The following is a 25,114-nucleotide window of genomic DNA, read 5'->3' on the forward strand; positions in this document are numbered from 1 at the left end:
CAGCTTTACTGCTGATCTGTATTGTGTCCATAGTCTTCATGCTGTTGCAAAATGTTGTGATTTGGAAAGCAATATCTGCATGGAATTTGATTAATTTGAATGACTTAGAATTAAAGAACAGATAAATAGAGAATTGAGTCTATGGTTTGTAGAAGCAAAAGCCTCCATTTCTTCGTGTTGCCAATGTTAATAGAACAAATATGTGTCTTAGTCCTGCAAAATTGAGCGTTCACAGAAAGAGTTGGTATTATGCATTTTAAAAAGTAAATAGATGCTGCTTAGTGGTTGCTTTTCCATCCTACATTACTAAGGTGCAAAATTTCAATCTCACCAATGGTCTTCTCCTCTTTATCTTCCTCTCCTTTGCTATTTAACGAAGATTACTTTCCTTGAAATAGCGTTTAGGATAAATATGATATTAAGGAAACATACATGGAAAGAAGTAGGGAAGTAGCACAGAGTGTTACATGTTTTGTTCTTTGGATATGATGAGTGCTTCGCTCTTCGCATGTTTTTTCCAGAAGAGTTGCCAAGAAAATTTATTGCATTGACCATACAGAGGATATCCAAAGTGTCTTAAACTTAGATTGTACAAATGATGAATTTGAGCTAGCGGTACAGTAGATACGTGCTAATTTATTTAGTCAAGTATTGCTGATTGTATTATCTGTTCTTTAAGGTTTCTAATTCTTTTCGTACTGTAAGATTGATTTTTCCCTTTTATTGTATCTCCAGAGGGAAATAATGCTTGCCAACAAGTATCTAATCAAGGATGGAGCTTAACTGTCAGTGCCCTGAATTTTTCGTAGCAGCTAAAAGTCAACTTAATCTGCATTGTTCATTATAGTATTCCGTTCAGGTTCATCTTTAAGTTCGTTTATTCCGTTTGTTTGTTCTCAGGGAGTTGGCATTGCTGCCCCTGCCATTGACTATCAATTTTCAAGTTCCAGCTTACGAGTATCAAATCAAAAGAAACTATTTTCAAAAAACTTCATCCTGTCCTCAACAGGATGTTTTGCCTAAAGCCCTAAAGTGGCCTGCCAGCTCAAGCTTTTGAGCGCACATTTTCTGCCCATGTAAGTTTTAGTGATTTCAACGATGATGTGCTTACGCATGCTGACTTTAGTGAAGAAGATGCCAGAATAAGTTGAATACTATAAGTGATCCTGTGATCGTAACATGTAGCAGTTGTTTTGGTTACAATATCAAGTGTGAGTTTCTTTCCATAATATATGTGGTCATTGAGATATCTTTCTGCAACTTTGTGCATGATCTTTTTAGTATTCAAGGGAGAAATGCAACTTAAAATTCTAATGTGAAATGTGAGAGACTTATGCAGGATTACGAAAAAAGTGAAACTCTTCAAGGTGAAGATTTACACAAGTTTTCAGCATAAACACCTTAAAACTTTGGTGATAGGCAGGCTAAAGGAGAAATTAAGGATTTTTACTTTTATCATACTAGATAGGGGGCACAACGGGGTTCATATAGATAGATATTGAATTCCCTTGGCTTCTTCGTGTCCTTCTTTATATTTTAAACCCTTTTACCGAAAATCCTGGTTCTGTCACTTGTAGTTGTTCAGAAAATGAGGCAATGCATGGAAGTTTCTAAAGAACCTGGTATTCATATGGATCAACTTTAGGAATGAAGTGTTTTGCATGTAATGTCTATTTCTCCACGTCAATGTCTCGTGTGTTTGCTTCTCCTCCTACTTATTCCAAGGTACCTTTCAACTCCCCCTCCCCCCGTTTATTGTTTTTGGTAGATGATTATGATATTTTTTCCAATTTAATTTATATGACATAGGTAGCATTAAGCATGACATAATATTTGTCTGTTCGAATCCAGTTATCTTTGACTTAAACCTTGTATATGTATGTGTATATTTAAACATTGGCTTGTATGTGCTTTAAAATAGGGGCAAAGTTACAAGCCTGTATACTAGTTCGGTGGAATCACCGAACCCAGTAGCTTTAGCCTAGCTCGCATCCTGTATTTGCGTTTAAAAATTCACTTAACATTTATAAATTATTTGTTAGAACTTGTTAAGTTTTTCTTCTCTAGAATTCAGAATTCATAAACTCAAAATCCTAGCTTCGCCTATGTGTTAAAAGAGAGCAAATTAAATGAATTGTGGTAGAGTTTTGCACTTGAATCTATAGAATTTTAATTTTAGATCTGCTTCCATTTGGACCATTTGTGTATAAAATTTTGAAATATGTATTTTTGAAGAAGTCATAACATTTATTTAGCTAGAAAAACTTTAAGGGAAGTTAAATTTTCTAAATTTAAAGAAACTTATTTTTCTTTTCAGAAGCAAATTTATAAGAAAATAGCATCAGGAAGAGTATAGATAGTTTTTGCAATATTTTGTAGCTGACAAAAACTTTTTCTAACGTTTCGTTCTCGTTCATGTTGATGTTGAAGGGGTACCATGCATCAGACAAATATAAAAGAAAATCGTACTATGATAAAGGTTTCAACGACGACCGGATTGTGGCAGACGCAGAGGATAGGATTGCCAAGATGACCGAGAAATCTAAAATAAGTATGGAAGAATTCATGGTAAAAACTATTAAGAAAACCGAAGAAGAAATCAGAGACTACTACTGCAGATAAAGTACAAAAGAAAGCCCATGTTGTGAAGACAGTGACTAAAGACACGATGGACTCTATAGAGGTTAGGTATTATTCCCTCTGTTCTGATTTATGTGGGCACAAGCTTTAAAAAAGAAAGAACTGACTATTAGTACTTCAATTAGTTTGAAAAATGATTACTTAATGTTAAGGGTGAAATTGTTTTTTTTTTGTTTTGTAATTCCCTTTTAAATTGCTTAAGTGGACAAGTAAAAGAAAAAGTATAGTTTTATAAATTGACGAGTATAAGGGAATGAAGTAATTAAAAAAGAGGGTTCTTTTTCTGAGGAATATATATTTACAATTAAAAAAATTTAAGAAGCGATCATGACTAGTTGGTGATCTTAGCATGAGATCAAGTGCAAAAAATAAATGGTGAAATTTGTCAGTAACTATTAGGGGATTTGTACAAATTAATTAGGTAATTATCCAATTGTGCAAAAGTCGCATACTTAATCGAATTCACTTTTTTTTTTGTTTGATTGAGGTGTTCCAGTTAAAATTTGCTGTCTTGTGTCAACTAAAATTCATGTTTGGACAAGAATTCATTCATTGCCTTGTTCCTTCTTATTGTAAGAATTGAGTTCTCTTCTCTTATTTAATTTTGCTTTACAAAACAAAAGTATTATGCATCAATTCTAAACAAAACTTACACTAAAAAGCTAAAAATTAGCTACACTTAAGTGACGAGTTTGTAGCTAATTCTATTTTTTAGTGTAAATTTTGCTTGAGATTGATGCAAAATAGTTTTGTAGAACAAAACCAAATAAGAGAAGAAAATCCAATTCTTATTAGTAAAAGGGAACAAGACAATGAATGAATTCTTGTCCAAACATGAGTTTTAGTTGACAAAAGACAACAATTTTAATTGAAATATGTCACTCAAACCAAATAAAAAAAAGTGAGTTCTACTAAGTATGTGACTTTTGTACAATCGGAGAGTTATCTAATTAATTTGTACAAATCCCCTAAATTACTGATAAATTCCACCATTTTCTTTTTTGCACTCGATTCTATGCTAAGATGGTGATTAGACAGGATTTGACGCAACTCCTTATTATCGAGGATTTAACCCTAGATAGAAAGGAGTGGAGGACACGTATTAGGGTAGAAGGTTAGTAGGGGGAGGGAATTAGTGGAGGATCAGCGTATTGCGTTGTGTATCGTGTCTCTATTATCATTCTTTTTTTGCTGTTAGTTGTTTCTTCATTGTTGACTTTCCTATTAATTGCTATGCTGTCTTTATTGTTTCTTATTCTGTTACTTGGGTTTGAGGCACTTGAGCCGAGGGTCTTTTAGAAACCTCTCTACCTCCTCGAGGTTGTAGTAAGGTCTGTGTACACTCTACTCTCCCTAAACCCCACTTAGTGGATTCCACTGGATATGTTGTTGTTGTTGATTCTATGCTAAGATCACTAGCTAGTCATGATCACTTCTTAATCATTTTGACTGTAAATATAAAATCCTCACAAAAAAGAACCCTCTTTTTATCTACTTCATCCCCTTTTACTCGTCAATTTATAAAAATTAATGTCTTTATAGTATTTTAAAATTATCACTTACAAATTCTCTGCATTTTCTAAATGATTGTATAGTTTTTGACTAGACCAAAAGACTATAGTGGGTAGTGGATCTAAAGTAAATGTATCATCATTATTAGAACTTGGGAAAAGGGTTAAAAATGCCCTTAAACTATTTGAAATGAACAAAAATGTCTCCCGTTTATGGTTTGGTCCAAAAATGTCCTTGGCGTCAATACTTTGGTCCAGAAATGCCCTTATTGTTATTTAATGGGTCAAAAATGCCCTTTTCCAAATAAATATATATATATTTTTTTTGAACACATTTTTTTCCTAATAATATTTGTTTATTAGCAAATGCTTATTCTACTTCAATTAGAAAAAAATAAAAATATTTCTTATTTTATTATAATTATTTCTTATCGTTATTTGAATAAAAATTAATGATGGATTTATTATGATCTTATATATATGACATATATTATCCGTCAAAACTTAGAGTATATGAAATTATTCTTTTTTAATTGATAAAATGAGATTACGAAGAATAAAATATTTTCCTACATTTTTATTACATAAAATGGTTTAAAAAAGAAAGAAAAAAGAATAGAGTTTCTTAAAAGTAATATTTTTATAAGGAACAAGATTTGTTTTAAAAAAAAATATATTTATTCGGAAAAGGGCATTTTGTAACAATAGGGGCATTTTTGAACAATTAAATAACAATAAGAGTATTTCTGGACCAAAGTATTGATGGCAAGAGCATTTTTAGACCAAACTATAAACGAAGGGCATTTTTGCCCCTTTTCCCTTGAAAACTTTAATCACAACTAATTGGTATTGCCTACATAGAATATTTTTTCTTATTGCATCTCATTTTTTGTCAAGTCTACGTGTTTTTTAAGAGATCTTATGTCTTTCAAAACAACTTCATTTCATGTGATTTTATGCTCACCTCATTCTTTTGAACGCATACTAATTTTTTTCTTCTTTTCACTTTTCCCTGATCCTCTCTTAAAAAAATATTAATTCTCCACTCCCGAGTAAATAAATAAAGGAAATTTCTAGGAATAAATTTGAAGTGTCCGACCATACAAGGTCCTAAAATTATCTTCATAAACTTCTTTGAATTTGAAAACACTTTTAGAAATGTTCTCAAACAGTTAAGAATTTATATTCAGATACTTTTTAAAATTTAGAAGGGGAGCCTTGGAGTAACTGGTAAAGTTGCTGCCATGTGACCAGGAGGTCACGGGTTCAAGCCTGGAAACAGCCTCTGGCAGAAATGCAAGGTAAGGCTGCGTACAATAGACCCTTGTGGTTGGGCCCTTCCCCGGACCCTGCGCATAGCGGGAGCTTTAGTGCACCGGGCTGCCCTTTTTTTTTTATACTTTTTAAAATTTGGCAAACAAATCAATTTCTTAAGTATACTATTACCCGACACCTTAAAGTTTTTCTATTAAACTTCTCTCAATAGTTTTATCAGAAAAACTTCTAAAATTATCCAATAACTTTAAGAGTCACAAGGCATAAGAAGTTAATGAATTATTTGTGCACTGTACAAAAGTTATTAAAGGAAAATTCTTAGAGGAAAAAAGTGTAATCTGAATTAATTGATTAAAAAAGAAAAAAAACTTTAAATCTTAAAGAAAATCTTAGTTGTGAGACGAAAGAAGAATACTTTTTATTACTTTGAATGCTTTCATGCATATGGTTTTTATTTTATTTGCTAGCCAAATTATCACACATCATTCAATTTACTGCATTGTTTACCTGCCATACTTTTTTTGTGTACACACTTTATAATTTTTTTCCATTTTAACAATGAAAATGTAAATTTCGTTTTTATTTGTGCACTGTACAAAAGTTATTAAAGGAAAATTCTTAGAGGAAAAAAGTGTAATATGAATTAATTGATTAAAAAAGAAAAAAACTTTAAATCTTAAAGAAAATCTTAGTTGTGAGACGAAAGAAGAATACTTTTTATTACTTTGAATGCTTTCATGCATATGGTTTTTATTTTATTTACTAGCCAAATTATCACACATAATTCAATTTACTGCATTGTTTACCTGCCATACTTTTTTTGTGTACGCACTTTATAATTTTTTTTTCCATTTTAACAATGAAAATGTAAATTTCTTTTTCTCTCTCTCGTTTCTTTCTCAATCTCTTTAAGTCAATACAATTGTTGGTATGTAAATTATCACCCATCATTCATTTGATTACATCTTTTACTTGTCGTGTTTTTTATTGTACACACTTTATAATGAGTTTGTTTCCATTTTAACAATGAAATTGTATATTTTCTTTTTGCATCGTTTTTCTCGTCTCCTTTCTTTCTCACTCTCTTCAAGTCAATACAATTTTTGTTTTACAAATTATTACCCATCATTCATTTGATTTCCATGTTTTACGTGCCATATTTTGTATTACACACACTTTATAATAATTTTTTTTCCATTTTAATAGTGAAAATATAGATATCCTTTTTCTTTTCTTTTCTTTATTTGGCATCCATTTTCTTGTCTCTTTTCTCACTCACTATTTTCAAGTCAGTAGTATATTTAGTTTGTCCGTGTCTTCTCTTCCATTTTGTTTTTTTGCAGACAAATCTGGTGAACTAATATATCTTTACTCTCATTTTCTCCTCTTTCTCCATTTTCTTCTGGATCATGGACTCATGGAATTCTCAAAAGATGTGAGTACAAGTTTATAACTTTTTATGATATATGTTCTTTTCTCATTTTATGCTCTCATAATTATAGGCTTGAATTTTTTTTTTGAATCATAGAAATTTATGTAAACATGCTTTATCTTGGGAAATAATTTTTTGGAGAAATTTTTCAATAGGGTTTTGATGACATTTTTAAGTTTTAAAAGTTGAAAGAAAGGTTATGATTGTTGGTTGAAGCAAGTGATACAAGATGAGTGTAAAATAACAGAAAATGATTTTTCACTAGGCAGAAAAGGAGCATTGGAGTAACTGGTAAAGTTAGTGCAATGTGACTAGAAGGTCATAGGTAACAAGTCGTGGAAACAACCTCTTGCAAAAATGCGGAGTAAGACTGCGTAGAATAGACTCTTGTGATCTAGCCCTTGCCTTAACCCTGATCCCCGTGCATAGCGAGAGATTTAGTGCACCGACTATCCTTTTTTTTATTTATCTTTCACTGAGGGTATTAAAGGGATGAATTGGGCTATATTTGAATGGATTTAATCCGGTCAAATAAAGAAATGAGTTGATTTATAATATGTCCAATTTTTTCTTGGTGGATTCAAGAAAATAAATTGGCATCAAGTTAGGTGCAAAGTATAGGTCATAACTCAACCCGTCGAATTCAAAACTATTTTTCTTCTTTGTATTTTTTTAGTTTATTATTTTCTTAATTATAAATTCAAGCTATAAAATACTTTGTTCTTTCATTTATTTTGAGTAATCAAATAAGACAAACAAAAATAAATACTTTTTTCTTATACTTATATTTTCTTGTGAATTTTTGGGCTACAGATCTAATCCAAAATGGCCCTAAGTTTTAGATAGGCTGATTTGGGCCATGGCCAAAATGATCTATCAATGAAAAAACATCGAATCCGACCTGCTAGAATCTGGTAGGTTAGATGGATTTATATTTTAATAAGGGAAAAAAATCATTTCCCTATATTATCCTAAATGGAGGAACTTTGGCTCTAACTAAATTTTTGGTTTAATCTTACTCTGTTTTGTTTTGTTAATTGTAAGGGTGTGAGTGTGACCAATAGTCTAATGAAGAATGAAATTGACCAATATAAAATAGTATAGGGTCAAATTAAGTATAGGGTCCCAAGCATCTTCGTCAATACTCCATCTCCCCCCCGCTGGGGGGTTTAGGGGGATGATGTCAAAACCTTACCCATAAAAGAAAAGTACATAGACCTGCTCACAAAGAGCTACAAGATAGCCAATTAATTAATATTGGAAGGCGTCTTCATTGATAAAATGTTTTAGGGGAAAACAGTTTATATCAAATTTAAGAGTCTCTTGGCAATTCTTCAGGCTTGACAAGTGCATCTATGATTACTTTGTTAAGAAGGGGATGTGCGAGACTGCCGAGGCATTCGCGAGGGAAGTTGATGTTGGAAATCCCACAGGTGATGGTAGCAAGTGCATAAATGATAACTTTGTTAAGAAGGGGATGCATGAGATTGCCGAGGCATTCACGAGCAATGCTGATATTAAGAATCCCACAAATGATGGTATGTCTTTCTTTAAATTTATGGCAAATTTGAACTCATTACTGTGCTTTAATCGTGATTATCATTCATTAAAAGTTGTCTCCGCATGACCTATTACTTAGGGCGAGCCGTGAGATTAGCCAATGCTGCTTGGGTTCGGGTAGACTGCTTAGGTCACATCCCCTTGAGCTGCAGGACTTTGGGTGAATGCAGGATGCTTCGTGCATCGGGCTACCCTTTTATTAATGATCATGTTATTCTTAAGAACTTTGTTATTCCTTTGATTTCATTTTAATTTTTATATGATGTTTGACTAGACACATAGTTTAAGAAAAAAAAGAAAGACTTTTGACACAAATTATAAATGTATTCTCTCTATATTCGAATATATGTGTCATCGGGCCATGAAATTTATGAAATACCTTTGTTACATGCGTCTAAAATAATCTTTAAGCATGTGTAACTATAAATCGTCATAGTAGCATGAGAATTTTAAAGTAAAAAGTATTTTTAAATGTATAAAGGTGACATATTTTGGGGACAAATGAAAAAGTAAAGTATGCCATATAAATTGGGTTAAAGATGGTGTAATATACCAAAAGTATCCATACAAATAGAATGGAGGGAATGATAGATAATGCCATTCTTTGAATTTTGTGGTGCACTTATCTAGGGTCCATTTTTTCTCGAAAGTGCTTTCCATGTTTATAAAATTGTATGAATTGCTCTTTATTTTGGAGGGATGTGCACAAAATAGTGTCTGGTCATTTTATTTGTGGTGATGTGCTAACGTACAATTTAATTCTGCGATTTGTTTCAGCTATCGAATCTCCAGAGGTATTTCTAACAGAGTGGTGGGATGTGTTCCATGATGTGTTCAACTTGAATCAGGCTGCCCAACATCCCTATGCTGAGGTATTCCCTAAACTTTCTAAGTTAAATTTATCTTTTTTTTTTAGACTATTATAATCTAATGATTTTCTTAAATTCTCAGGCTGCACGTACTATGGACAATGTGGTACCTCAAGTCCCTTATGCTGTGCCAGCATCATCTTCTCATTCTGCTACGCCAGTTAGTTCTCCTACCATGCATCGTTTGGTCCTAATTTTATAGATTATAATGTCTCCCTTGTGATGTTACTCTTTTGTACCAACTATAGGCACATAATATATCTCCTGCGGTGCCGGCCTTTAGTCCTGAGAGATCGCAAGAGCAACGCCATCTGAGGACGCCTGAGGACGAAGTGACATCTAAGTTAAGATTTGTTGAGATGGATCGTCTGGGTCAGAGGGCGCCGTTTGTAACTGATTCTAGGTAACAATATGTTATGGTTATTGCTAATACGGACTACGTATCTGCTCTTGATGTATTTATAGTGTTTGCCTTGTTCATGTAACTTCATGTTATATCTGTGCTGCTTTGTTCTTGAACAACATTATATTTCCATTGAGACTTGTGCAACGTAATTATGACCGTAAAATTGAATATATCCAATTCTCTGTGTTAATCTTCCTGGATAACTAGTTATTGCTATGATATTGCATAGTGAAAACATCAACTTGGTTGTTGAAGTTTGTGAATCAGAAGATTTCTAACTCTTTTTGATGTTCATGTGTCATACAGTTGCCTGATGGAGGAGATTCCAAATATGCCTCAACAGTGGGAGGCCAAAGTAAGTTTACATTTCTGAGACAATAACAATTTTTTTTAATGTTGCAACATAACTGACAAGGTTTTATTCCTTCCAGAATGAGGGAGAGGGACGGGGTACTATGCAGATGGAACCAAATGCTGATACCCCTAAAAAAGGCTCTTCTTCCAGTGCCAGATCCTTCTGAAGCAGGTTCGTTTTTATTGGTTTCAATTACCTTGCATTTATGTTTCAGAATCTCTTGACTTTGGTCTTGATAAAACATGTGAGCTCACCTAAGTAGTTTCCACTCTTATATGTTGACTTAACATGCATTCAGATCGTAACTAAATTCTGCAAGAAAAGCTTCTTCATTGGAGGAATCAGTTACATACTTTTTCAGAATTCTCAGCTCCTTGTGCAGAATGTGCTCATTGTTGTATGTGTATTGCAATTACCAATGTAAAATTAATATCAGTTTAACTTTGTATGTACGATCATGAATATCGAGTATTTTTATAGATTAGGTTGCAGCCTCGTTCATGTCAAGGTTTAAGGATATGAAATATTTCCTCTAAGATGAGATTTCATTTGGTGTATACAAGTTACAATCATGAACCCGGCTCGGTGCGTCTGTATTCACTTTCTTTTCTTTCTCTATTGACATCTCAGAGTGTCGACTCCCTAAGAGCGGTCAAAGTCCTGTCTCAGGGAATGGGCTCACGTGATCATATCCTACCCTCTGCTCCCTTTCGCTTTCGGGATGAGGAGGCCTATGAGCCGTTAGTGACTAGAAGAGCTCCGGTTTCTTTCGGAAGCCAGCCAGTCAATTAACAAGTTCCGGGACTTTCACCACTCATTGGTGAGCGCAAAGGCATCTTTTTGAATCAAATGGGCTTTTGTGAGAAATGGTGGAATTTGATACCTGAATGTTTATGTAATGAAGACTTTGGAGTGCTTATGAGGTTTCATTTGGTGTATACAAGATCTTTCTGTACGTAACTGAATGTATCTATAGCCTAGATTATTTGGTAATTGCAGAGGTGAATAAAAGAATTGCTTATCTGAGAATGCCTTTTGACCCAAAATAAGAATGCCAATTTTTGTTAGTGTATGAAAATGCTGGTCTGTTATTAGTTCTTCAAGGACAATTAAACAGTTCTCTATTATAGTGGAAACTCATATCAGATTCTCTGCTAATCTTTCCTATCAGGCTGTTCCACCGGCTCCTGCTCTGGGATGCAGCAAACACCCTAATCAAATCAAGATCTCTTGATTTCCTGATCTTCCTCTTGGCATGGAATTAAGAAGGTGATACCTTGAGAAAGCTTACAATTCATTAGCGATTATACAGTACATGTACGTTATAGCCATGAGGAAAGACAGATGCATTTTGTTATTTCTTGATCGTTTTAAGCATTTAACTTTTTTTTTTTGTATTCCAAGCTTTATCATGAGTACTCGATCATGAGTGGAATAACATTCAATGTTGTTTCTTTCTCTCGATTATAAAATGTCTTGTATATTTTTTTATCAATTTGGAGATTTGGGAGAAATATTTCTTCAAGAAGCATTATTTTTCCTACAAGTGGGAAAAATGACAGTATCATTTTAGTGCACAAGTTAAAGTGCAGTGTACAGATAACAACATACCTAGTGTAATCCCACAAGTGGGGTCTGGACAGGGTGAAGTGTACACAACCTTAAAGTGCAGTGTCTTGATGTGAATGTTAAACTGCTAATACATTTAGATGAGGGATAGAGGGTTAGGTATCAACAGTGAGAAAACATGACGTTGATGACTTCAGGCATGATCGATTCAGGTTAAGGTCACAGGCAACATTTGGAATTTATATAAGTGTGCTTGATCGATGATGCTTGAAGTAACATTATACTGATAGTAGTTAAGCTTTTGCGAATTAGACTCCAAATAGGGATTAAAGATATTGATCATCGATGTTTGAGGAAACATTATGTTGATGGTACTTGTATTCAAGTCCATTAATTGGCTTATATAAAAGATAGCATTCTTCCTTGGTGGTGAATAAACTGTTCTTTATTAGCGAGGAGTTTAGTTAATCAAATCTACAGGTTTAGTGTCAAAATGATAAGGGCATCCTGGTACATGAAGCATCTTGCGTTTACGCTGGATCCGGGCAAGGGCCACACTCCATCAATGTAGGTAGGCAGCCTATCTTGATGCAAACATCAATGACTGATTCCACGAAGACAACTTTATAGTTTCTCCACGACTCTCCTTCTTACCCTCAAAGTGATAAAAAAGGGAAAGGGACTGTGCCTGCTTTGCTGCAGATATATTCTCTAACAAGTGATTTGTTTATGTGGTCTTTTGAGGTAGAGACCACCTCAAGAGTAGAGTGCATAGATTGAGGATAGTTTCTGCATTGCGATATAATATTTAATTCACATAATGAATGGGATACACATCCTCACTGTGCATCATTTGGTGGATAAGATAGGAGGGGAGTAAAAGAAGAAGGGGAACCCTGATTGATGAAGGGGAAAATAATGTGAGCTCAATTACCTTTGAGTTCCTTAAATACTAGCCCATCCCTATTTAAGCTCGGAAAACAAAGACCAACACATAAGATTTGTGTTGTTAAGCATTAGAAATTTGCCTCACCGCCTTTCCTCATTGGAGAAGACCAGTAATTCTTTCTCTCAAAGAGAAAAGGATGAACTCCACTTATAGAGGAAAACCTTGATTGTGACCTAGCTCCATACACTTTGAGCACGAAGCCTTCCATATGGGAACATTAGGCTGACTGGCCCACTTTCATCATTAATTGTTGATGTAGTGGTCACACCATCAAGCAAGATTAGACCATGAGGTTACAATGTTTTCAAAAGCAAGAAATACAAAAAAGCAACAATCTATGGGCTTGAAGCAAAAAGCAAGTACTGAACTTCCTTGAAGTAAAGTGCATAAAGTACAAAAAAGCTACAAGATCTATGGGCTTGGACCAAAAAGTGAGAACTGAAGCACACATTTATTTGAAGTAAAGTGCACTTGTGGAAAAAAAATACCAAACATGTATGAATGTTGTGCTATAATAAAAGCTGATACTAATCCAACTCCTCATAGTTAAGCCAAAATTTGACCGCTTATCGTTGGGATTATTTTGCGTGTCATTATTTGAAGCACACGGCTTTGCTTATGAAGCGATAACTCCTCGTTTTTTTTGCTTTATCATTTTAAGAGGCAAAACAATGACCCATTGACACTACGAGACTCAGCGGATCTTGCCATAATAATGTCTGAAAGTTGTTTTTCTTTACTTTGATTCCTTCTACATTCTTTAAATAGATTCTGATACAACAACATTCCCAATGAAATCCCACAAGTGGGGTTTGGGATGGTAGAATGTACGTAGGCCTTGCCGCTACCTCGTGGAGGTAGAGGCTGTTTCCGAAAAACCCTCGGCCAAGTGCAGCAAATTCAGGTACAAAGAAGACGGAGACAATGACAAAAATATAGCAAGTAACAACAAAATAGTGTGATAATTGAAATATCAAGTAGCTTCTGATAATGCGAAAATATTTTAAACTACCCTTTACCTTTGCCAGTAGTCTAAAACCCTTTTATCTAGGTCATTCCAATTTCAACAAGTTATTACTAGAGGGGCCCGACCTGGTACAAGAAGTATCAGAGGATGTTAGAATCTAAATAGAAATATTCCATTTGTGGCTTCCTTTCATTTCTCTAATAATCATCATAAAATACAACATAAAATTAAAGAGATACATAATGAAGTAAAGCACAAATTATGGAAAACTAAATGTACCAAATATGTATGATTTAATGCTATAATTAATTTGGTAGTAATCCTAATCCTCATAGTTGAACCAAAAATTGTCCGCTTAAGGTTAATTAGGATTATTTTGCACGTCATCATTTGAAGCGCATGGTTTTTGCTCATGAGCAATAACTCGTCGCTTGGATTGCTTTATCACTTTAAGAGGCGAAGCAATGACTTTAATAACACTGAGACCGGATTTTGCCATCATAACATGTGTGAAAGTCGTTTCTCTTTACCTTGATAGACTTCTATATTCTTCAAGTAGCTTATGATAAAATCAACATATTTTAAATTACTGTCTTTGCAAGAAGTCTAAAACCCTTCTACCTAAGGGCATTCCAATTTCAATAAGTTGTTACTAGAGGGGTCCGACTTGGTTCAAGTAGTGTTAGAGGACGTTATAAACTAAGTAGAAATATATCATTTGTGACTTCCTTTATCTTTCCCTAATAATCATCATAAGATAGAACATAGAAGTAAAGAGATAAGTAAAGCGCACAAGTTGTGGAGCGCTAAGAAATACCAAACACGTATAATTTAATGCTCTAATAAAGTTGCTATAATTTAAGGCCTCATAGTTGAGCCAAAAATTGTCCACTTAAGGTTCGGATTATTTTGCGCCTCATCATTTCAAGCGCATGGTCTCCTCGCTTGGATTGCTTTAACACTTTAAGAAGCAAAGCAATGACTTTTAATAACACCATGAGACTGGATTTTGCCATCATAACATGTGTGGAAGTCATTTCTCTTTACCTTGATCGACTTCTATATTCTTCAAAGTAGGTTCCTATAAAGTGAACATACTTTAAACTACTTTGTTTTTGCAAGTAGTCTAAAATCCTTCTACCTAAGGTCATTCTAATTTCAACAAGTTATTACTAGAAAACTATGTTGCTCGGACTCTTAAAAAATATTGACGGGTGCGTGTCGGTTCCTTCAAAAGTAGGGTATTCTTGGAGGATCTAACACGGGTGCAACAACATTTTTGGATAGTTCGAGCAACATAGCAGAGGGACTTGACCTGGAACAAGAAGTGTCATCATACATAAAATAGAACATAAAGTAAAGATATACATAATGAAGTAAAGCGCAAATTATGGAAAACTAAAAAGACCAAACGTATGATTTAATGCTATAATAAAGTTGGTATTACTCCAACTTCTCACACTCGAGACAAAAATTGTCCGCTTAAGGTTAGGAGTATTTTGCGTGTCATCATCTGAAGTGCATGAATTTGCTCATGAAGGAATGACTCCTCGCTAGAATTGCTTTATCACTTTAAGAGCGAAGCAATGACTTTTAATTACACCATGAGACTGGATTTTGCCATCATAACATGTGTGAAAGTCATTTCTCTTTACCTTGATTGACTTCTATATTCTTCAAGTAGCTTCCTATAAAGAGAACATATTTTAAACTACTCTTTGCCTTTGCAAGTAGTCTAAAACCCTTCTACCTAAGGTCATTCCAATTTCAACAAGTTATTACTAGAGGGGTTTGACTTGGTACAAGTAGTGTTAGAGGACGATAAACTAAATAGAAATATACTATTTGTAATACCTTCTTCTTTCCATAATAAGCATCATAAGATAGAGCATAACAGTAAAGAGATATATATTGACGTAGAAACCTTTTCTCATTTCTCAATTCCACTAGTCATAAATGCTTGACCAACACAAGGTTCAAATGTCATTCTATTTTCTAATGAATGGAATGTTGTTGCACAAAGTTGTTTTAAGACTTGGTGTTAATAGCAAGTATGACTTTCCATAAGAGGCAGATATAATGTTACAATGCTGGTTTCATCTGTACTCAGTACTTTCGACACAAAATATAAATTAATGGGTAAAAATCTAGTAAAATTGGAATGAGTAGTATGTCTGAATCTATAATTTAAAAAATACAATGGGCTCGATACTACTAACCTTAAAGATTGAACCTATAGAGTTTAAATTTTGAATTTGCCAAGGCTTTCCATTAATGTCTTCAGAGTTTCCTAATCACGCTTTCTTGATTATTTTTTACAGAATCCTATAAGAAATAATATACATTCAAACATTAACATTAATATTAGTTTGGAGTAAAAGAAAAGAAAGGTATGTAGATGACTTTAGTTGTGATTAGATTTTGATAAGGGCAGTAGTTGTGATTAGTGGAAATTTGGGAATACAAAATCTTTTTTTCATTAGTTAAGTGCTCTTACTAAGTGTGTCTATTGATACTTTATGACATCTAAAATAAATAAAGCTACTACTGCTCCTTAAGGGTAAAATACATGAAGTTGTTACTAAATTGTAATATTTGCAAGAAGAAAGAATATTAAATAGTCAAGCTTAGATCTGTAATATGAAATCAAGCAATGATGTGCTTTCATATTTTCTACACCCTAGGGTGTTGCCTAGTTTCCTAGTGGTCAATTTAAGTGGGTGAAAAAAGTAGAGACAAAAAATGATAAGGTAATTTCTTCTCATTTGGTTGAGTTTTGGTTAACAGATTTGGTGGGAGGTAGTAGGTACATAGTGAAATAGTCGAGGTGTGGATACATCTTTACATGAACACCAATGCGAAAAAGGATAATAATTTCATAATTGTTATTAGAGTAATTAATGAAAAGTGCAAAAATGCTCCAAATCCTATTGTAGGTTTAAACGCAAAGCAAAACTACAGTGTGGGATTTAGCAAAGAAAAACGCCAAGAGAATAACTAGAAACACAAACAATAAATCTTTGGACAAAAGAATGGAAAAAGTATAATTAAACTATACATATGATGTTGTTCCCTTTAAGGCAAAGCCTATTACTAAAGATTCACACACCTTAACACCTTGATGCCTACACTAAAGCACCAATTAAGCGAGGTGAAGCTCACAAGCTGGGCTTAACCGAGCTCCATGGCTTAAGAGCACTTTAAGTGAGCCTTTGACAACCCTAATAGTTATATGAGATGTTATGTTGAAGATTTATCTGATAAGGCGGTTAGTCATTCCACCATGATAAATGTGTAAATGTATGGTAAAAACTTATCCATTCACCATTGGTTGTAAGACCTTCCTAAGTTGCTACTTGAATTTCTTAAACAGTCGTCAACATAGTTGGTAGAGACTCATATAATCAACCTGAATTAGTTTGGGATTGGGGCATAGTTGATACTATTGGTTTTTTATATATCTACTTATGATTCTTTATGATAAAGAAATTTTGTAAAAACTGATGCTGACATATCATCTCTTTTGGAATTGGATTATCCTGTTCTTTGTTTAGTCTCTCTTTTTTTTTCTCGCACCTGTATAATCACTTCTAACAAAGTATGAAAATTTCTAGCAGAATGGTGGAATATATTCATTTTTAATCAGTCCGAGCATGCCAAGAGACCTATGATGAGGTGTTACATAAGCTTTTGTAAGTCTCATTCATTTTTGAGGCAATTATAATCTGATGCATGATTCATTATATTCTAAGGCTACATTCACTAAAATGAATGTGCTAACTTAAATACTTTTTGTATTGCCAAGCTTTGCTCCTAACACTGCAAGAACAAATATTTTTCCTGTGATGCAATTGTTTGGTCCTAATTTTATAGAACTATTCTCTTTTGTGATGCCTTTGTCCTAACTATGTGCTACCCAATATATCTCCTATGATGCCTTACTTTAGACCTAATTCTATGCCAATAGGGGGTAAACATCCTGAAAAAATTCTATGTACTCATGCTAAAGCTATGAGATATTCAACAAACGTTTACTCAGTTTTCTATTGGATCTAATGTTCAAATGATGCAAGGGCAGCCTGAATCATATTTTTTAATTGAGATAATTAATGAGTAAAGCTACCTTGTGATACCTGCTGACGGAGTGGTATCCAATATACTATTTGCAGAGAAGGATAAGACGAGTCACATGGTGCCATCCACAACAAGATCTAGATAACATGTGTCAAGAACTTCCGTTTTGGAAAAGTTGCGGAATCTGCATGATAGGATCGAACCTTATGCCTTTTATTTATATGAGGTCCCTCTTTAGGAAACTCCCCAAGATGGCTTAAGCTCGTTGGATTTGAAGCAGCAGACCTGCAACACGTGGTCCTTCTTCCTTCGTTTTTAATTCAAAGATCGGAGAAACAAATTGGAATTTAGATAATTTTATTGATGGAGTGGTAAGAAGCCAATTGTATAGGGTTCAAAACCTATTGGCTAATGAGAGGGAAGGGGCAAGCCAATATAGACTCCTAGAAAAGTATAAATCATTGGACAAGAAGGAACCATCATCTATGGAAGTTGCAAAGGACACAATCAATTCAACTCAAGGTCTTATGCTAATAGAAGTTTCTTACTTTTCTATTAATGAAAGAAAATGACTGGAAAATAAGCAAGTTTGTTGATTTGTGTAGGGAAAATCCTTCATAAAAGACTTGCACATTGAAGAGAAATATTTCAGGATCTCTTCTGTTTTTCTCTTCCGAGGTGATTGAGCATCAACTTTAGTGATACTTGCAACAAAATTCAAGAGGAACAAATGGTGAAGCAGTTTGAAAAAAGAAATCTCCAAAAAATCAGACCCCTGTGTTGGAGCAGCTGAAGCATCTGTCTTCAAATATAGTAGGTCCAAGATCAAACAAGCTATAGCGAGTAAAATATTCTAATTCAAGAGGAACAAATGGTGAAGCAGTTTGAAAAAAGAAATCTCCAAAAAATCAGACCCCTGTGTTGGAGCAGCTGAAGCATCTGTCTTCAAATATGGTAGGTCCAAGATCAAACAAGCTATAGCGAGTAAAATATTCTAATTGAACATTTTTACTTTGATTTTCTTCCATGCAGTATAAAGATTGAAGTTCAATGAACTTTTTCTCAATTCCTTTGGCTACCATTTTCCTGATGCACGTTGTTTGTATAGGAGTGACACAAATAGAAACTTCATTAGGTTCTCTTGTAGCTGTGCCATCTCCGAGCTCTCTGCTTTTGAGAAGCTATTGTTTTTGTATAGGCGATATCAACCAGTTACGATTAAAGATTATTTTTTGTTGTCACACTTACATCAGATGTGGTGTTTGCCAAGAATTTTCTAAGTTTGATAGAGACTTGTATGTCAGTATGGGGATATGTGGGAGATCTAGTAAACTTCTAGTTTAAGAGAACCCTAATTTTCTTAAAGACCAAGGTTTTAATATTGAAATTAGATGGACTGAACGAAGAGGATATACATGATTCATACAATCACCCCAAACTAGTTCTGGATTGGGGCATAGTTGATTCTATTGGATTTTTCCATATCTACTTTTTATGGCTCTTTATATTCCATTCCTTTTCCACGTAGGATACTATGTACAAATCTTATTCCTATGCTAGCAATCTTCTTTTGGAATGAGATGGACCGAATGAAGAGGATATACATGATTCATATAATCACCCGGAACTAGTTTTGGATCGAGGTATAGTTGATTCTATCGGATTATTCCATATCTACTTTTATGGCTCTTTGATTTTTTATGGCTCTTTGTATTCCAATCCTTTTCCACTTGGATACTATGTACAAATCCTATTCTTATACATACTTGGTCACATCAATAAAAATAGAAGTTGATGTATGATATCATGGTTAACACTGTAAAAAGGGACATTGCACTCTTCTTTGTATGGATTTGGTAAACAATATAACTTGAAGCTCAAAGTTCATCCTTTTCTTATCACCCAAAGGACTCCATTAATTACTTACATAATAGGTATCATTTTGTTTTTGATACCTGTGGTGCCCCAGCCAGCTTGCTCGCACCTCGGCTAATTTCATGGGGTACCTGCTACCTCCCACCAGTACAAATACCGGGTAATTATGTTCACCAAGTATCATTCTCATATTCTGTGTTTGGCTCTGATTAAACTAGTGCTGGTTCCAGTAACAAGAGTTAATGAGTCTAATATTTTGATTTACTGTTGTTTGCCTGATTCCATTCCAGGATTAGTTGGAAAGCATATGCTTAAACACTGTGAACATTACCACTAACAAACAGGAAAATCAATACACCTAAAGAGCACCTAACTTCACAAATAAAATATTAGGCCTCTAACAAAAAGCAAAACTAGTTACATGAGAGTTACTATATTAAACCTTTATATCAAAAATAGCTTTTTTTGGATGATTTAAGTATACCTACTCTCTCTTCAATTTCCTTCCTACTCTGTGTTACTGCTAATACAGACTTTAACACTTGTTTAGTGTCTCCAGCCATTAACTTGATTTCAGTTCATTGGGAATTTCATGTTTTACCCTTTTGATTGACCCACAGTCCACAAATAAGTGTGAATTAATCTCCATAGCTTGAGCATAACAGAGACAACAGCTCCCATCATCCACTTGTTTGCAGAAAACTCGTTCTACCCAGCATAGATTCATCATGTAGCTGGACTGATTCCCTATGACAGCCAGGTAGCTTGTAGTAATTGAGTAATCACCACCAAGAGAAAGAATATATCTATCTTGAGCATACCATTATTACTTAGGGTTATACAAAATTAGGAGTCAAAAAGTTTCGAACAATAATATTTACAATATGAGTCATTAGGTAATTATGGATAATCCAACAAAATACGGAGTCAAAAAGTTCAGACGGTCATATTTACAAGGGAAAAGGGTCAAATATGCCCATGAACTTTGCGAAAATATTTAAATATACCCTCCGTTTGCAGTTTAGCTCACTCATGCCCTCGCCGTCTACATTTTCGCATATATATACCCCTTTCAGTGTTAGTTGCTTTATTGGAAAATAATTAGCTCTTTCTTATATTACACTTGGAATTGTCAAATTCTCATTTAATTGACACATGACATTTATATTAAATAATAAATTCATCCATTTTAATATATTAGAATATCCGACCCAAAAAATTCCTTTTAACCCATTATCATCAAAAGCCCTAAATTGGGTCATTTTTTCTCTAAGTTCTTTAATGATAAGGTTGCGCTGCTAGGTTTCTGAGAAGAAGTTTGAAGAAAGAGGGCTCTCAATTATACAAGCTAGATAGTGATTTATTCTGTCAAGGTAAATTTTATATATTCGATTTTCTTACATTTTATTGTGTCTACCAAAATCACATGAAATCTATTGTTTAATGTTAAAGGATGTACTTTTTATGCCTTTGTAGGCTTGTTTTGTTTGTCTTTTGGTGGTCTCGAGATGATGTGTTCCCTTTACTTTATTACATTTTTGTAGCTTTTGATGTGTTTGGTTTGATGTGGTCACTATGTTTTTGTTTTGAATTTACTTTTTCTTTCATGTATTTTTGAAGGATGATGAAGTTGATATTGTGTAGCATGTGTGGGTATTTGATTGTGTCACCCAAAATCACATGAAATCTAATGTTTAATGTTAAAGGATGTGCTCTTTTATGCCTTTGTAGGCTTTGTTTTGTTTGCTTTTGGTGGTCTCGAGATGATGTTTCCCTTTACTTTATTACATTTTTGTAGCTTTTAATGTGTTTGGTTTAATGTGGTCCCCGGATTTTGTTTTGAATTTACTTTTTCTTTCATGTATTTTTGAAGGATGATTGATGAAGTTGATATTGTGTTCAACTACGGGGGTAGTTAGGTCATTTCACCTGAGTTGGCATACACTAAGAAATTGGTGTACTTTTGGCATAGTTTTAACCTTGAATTATTGAGTCATAAAAATATATGTGATGAGTTTACTTCCAAGCTAGGACTTTCTCAAATTAAACAATTGATAGTCACTGGACCCTCTGGTAAGTATTATATAGTAGATGGGGATGATGGCATTAGGGTCATCCTCAGCCTTTTGTGTGAGAAATTTAAAGTTGTCAACTTCTTTGTTGTGGAGGAGGGTGAGCTCACAGTCTTTGCTCAACCTATCACACAAACATACTGAAACATTTTCTACTGATGTTGAGGTTCGTATAGACTGTGAACACAGTGTTTGTTCTGATTGTGAATGAGATCTTTCTGAGGGTGAGGAATATGATAATGAGTGGATGGAGGCTATTAGCAAGGAAAAGGGAAGAGTAGTAGGTGATAGGTTGGAAAACTACAAGGAATTGCAAGTTGGAATGTCATTTAAGGATATGAAAGAAGGTAGGCAGGTTGTGAATTTTTATGCATTAGCTAACAAAAGGCTTTGACTATAATCAAGTGTGACTTAAAGAGAACGGGTATGGTTGTGAAGAGGGGTGTCCCTTTAGGTGTTTGATTTCAAGAAATGCGACTGAAGGGTTTAAGATAAAGACTCTCATAGTAAACACACATGTGAATGCCTTTTTTAATCCTAGAGCTGATTCAGCCACATCAGCTCAATTCTTCAAGAGCAAGCTTCAAAATAATCCCAAGTACAAGGTAAAAGATATGAGAGAACTTGAAAATGATTTTAAGTTGAATGTGTCTCAATCCATGCTTAAAAAGACTAAGTGTATGATTCTTGAGAAGTTGGAAGGTAGTTTTATAGATGACTACAACAAGCTTGAGGCCTATGCCCAAGAGATTAAACAGTCTAATCCAGGAAGTGATGTTTTGATAAAATATCTCCAAGGATGCCCTAGCTTAAGGAAAAAGAAAATTTTTGAGGATGTACATGTGTTTTGATGCTGTAAAAAAAGGCTGAAAATCTAGTTTGAGGCCACTAATTGGAGTTGATGGTACATTCTTGAAAGGTAGATGTAAGGGCATGTTGTTGCTTGCACTAGGACAAGATTTTATGAACAATTTCTTTCCACTAGCATGAGCAATAGTGGATAAAGAAACAAGTAGGACATGGTGCTGGTTCATTGAGTAATTGTAGGGGTCTTTGGACCTTAAAGATGGTACAAGAATCACATTCATTTCAGATATGCAAAAAGTATGATTCCCAGCTTTTACTTTCAGATTCTATGTTATTTACTATCAGATTCTCATATTTTAATTTCATGTTTCTCATTTTTTTGTTTCACTGTTATAGGGATTAGTTGATGTTGTTGACAAAGTGTTGCCTGAAGCTCAGCATAGGTATTGTGTGAGACATATTAAGAGTAACTGGTGCGAAAAATGGAGAGGTCAAATGAGGAAGCTTATGTGGTAGAGTGCATGGAGTTCATATGATGAAGAGTTAAAAGACCAGTTGAATAAGTTAGGAAATTTATCAAAAGATGCTGCAAGGGATTTTGTGAAATATCCACCAAAGGCATGGTGTAGAGCTTATTTTGATACTCAGTGTAAGAACATGATGGTTGATAAAAACTTCACTGAGTCATTCAATGCATGGATCCTTGAGGCTAAGAGGAAGGCCAATAATCAAGATGTTAGAAGACATAAGAGTAAAAGTGATGGGATTGCTAAGGAAAAATGAAAATAAGGTGAGGACTTGGGTTGCTGATTTTAGTCCAACTTGCATAAAGTTGTACATTGACTTTAGGGCCATAGCACATCACTGTAAGGTGGAATTCAATGGAGATTGGGGCTACGAAGTGTCTGATGAAGAAGATAGACACCACAGAGTTCAGGGTTCAAGGTTCAGGGAAAAAATGTAAAAGACAACAGAAAAATTAACAAGACATGTAAAAGCATTAATCAAAATGTATTCATTCACTCCTAACCTTGTCTTATTATCCATTTTCAACTCTCCTTCCTTAATCTAACATGTCAGGTTTGGTAATGTAAAAGCATTAATCAAAATGTGCTCATTACTGTAACCGGCAAAATCAGCAGCAATTCATGCTATCATCTTCTGGAAATGGGATTCATCAATGACCATATGACTAACTAGAATAGAAGAACTACACCTGCATTTCAACGAATTTAAACACTACATAACTAAACGTAGGTACTGGCTAGGAATTAGGGAAATCCTCTAAAGAATAAACACTGTAGCAACTCAAATATGTCCTTAACGACATTACAGTAGTTGTTATATTGAAATTGACAAATCATAACTAAATCAAAATAGGAACTAGAATTCCAAAGTCATCAACCACATCACATATGTTTAATATTTTCTAAGTTAAACATTACAAAATAGAAATGACAAAAGCTAGAAATTCCTAGTTCATCATCCAAAATGTGATGAATCCTGCAAAAAGTACCACGACATAGCTATCACAATTCATATTTTACAGTCTTTTTTCTTACATTTTTGTTCTCCATCACTATTATGCACCAAATACTTATCAATAACAACCTCTTCATTATCGAAAGCAACTTCCTCACTCTTGGAAACACTAATTTCATGTAGACGTTCACAATTTTCTTCAATATCAGATGTCAAATACTTGTCAAGATTGGCCATCCTTGTCTCCAAAGCTTTCTTTTCACGATGGAGATTATCATTTTCCATCTTTAAATTGTGGATGAGATTTGTAACTCTAGGATGGAGCGGATCATCAACCCATTTCTAGAAATCACATTTAAAATCCTTCACAAAATATGAACTTGAAATTCACGGTGGTCATAAATTTTAAAATCAATGAAATTGTATGATAAATTTATATTAGGCTTAGAACACTTATAAAAGCGTCTTCTCGCATTCGTTGGAGTAAAAGTCGTGAAAATCCTCGTTGCAATACCACAATGACAGTTCATCGTTGACCTACTTGAAACACTCGAACCTTGACTCATTTTTTTAAAACTTGAAATGAAATCGATGGGAGTAATCTTCTCAGAAACCCTAGTAGCGTGAACTTCTCATTTTTGATGGTAATGAAATGAAGAGGTTTAGAAGAATTTTGGTGGAGAAGAAATGACCCAATTTAGGGCTTTTGATGATAATGAGTTAAAAGGAATTTTTGGGTCGGATATAAGGGCATGGGTCGGATATTCTAATATATTAAAATAGCTGAAATTATTATTTTATATAAATGTCATGTGTCAATTAAATGAGGATTTGGCAATTTCAAGTGTAATATATAAAAAAAATAACAACTAGTTATTTTCCAACAAAGCAACTAACGTTGAAAGGGGTATATATATACGAAAATGTAGACGGCGAGGGATTGAGTGAGTTAAACTACAAACGGAGGGTATATCTAGACATTTTTGCAATGTTTAGGGGCATATTTGACCCTTTTCCCTATTTACAATAAATTCATAAGCATTGTAATTGGGCTTTTTCTTTCCTATCAGAAATCTATGATTTCCCATCAAGGTTCAGCTGTGAATTCGCAAAGAGGATTAACATATGAAAATTTAAGAAAATTTTTGAATTCATGTTTCGTGACTCTAAACACTAAAAAAATGTAGCGTGGATTCTATAGAAGATATAAATATCATTTACGTACTTCTCCCTCGGGTACTTACGGAGGGTCTTAAAAAGGTTTTGAAAAA

The 25,114-nt window shown here is 34.0% G+C and overlaps 1 protein-coding gene across 1 annotated transcript; it reads left to right on the top strand.

Annotated features, from left to right (window-relative positions):
- Window positions 1–22: 22 nt before the first annotated feature.
- Window positions 23–23,390, top strand: LOC129894145 (transcription activator MSS11-like). The gene is made up of 19 exons (XM_055969685.1): window positions 23–785; window positions 901–1,076; window positions 1,578–1,725; window positions 2,431–2,687; window positions 6,831–6,861; window positions 8,197–8,396; window positions 9,196–9,290; window positions 9,370–9,447; window positions 9,536–9,690; window positions 10,000–10,048; window positions 10,125–10,219; window positions 11,220–11,317; window positions 17,151–17,225; window positions 17,703–18,129; window positions 18,213–18,561; window positions 19,136–19,250; window positions 19,542–19,642; window positions 20,785–20,855; window positions 22,758–23,390. The coding sequence occupies exons 4-11, from the start codon at window positions 2,669–2,671 to the stop codon at window positions 10,212–10,214; spliced, it is 717 nt and encodes a 238-aa protein (XP_055825660.1). The 5' UTR covers window positions 23–785; window positions 901–1,076; window positions 1,578–1,725; window positions 2,431–2,668; the 3' UTR covers window positions 10,215–10,219; window positions 11,220–11,317; window positions 17,151–17,225; window positions 17,703–18,129; window positions 18,213–18,561; window positions 19,136–19,250; window positions 19,542–19,642; window positions 20,785–20,855; window positions 22,758–23,390.
- Window positions 23,391–25,114: the final 1,724 nt, after the last annotated feature.

The sequence above is a fragment of the Solanum dulcamara genome, chromosome 7 (assembly GCF_947179165.1).
Source record: "Solanum dulcamara chromosome 7, daSolDulc1.2, whole genome shotgun sequence".
Classification (NCBI taxonomy): Eukaryota; Viridiplantae; Streptophyta; class Magnoliopsida; order Solanales; family Solanaceae; genus Solanum; species Solanum dulcamara.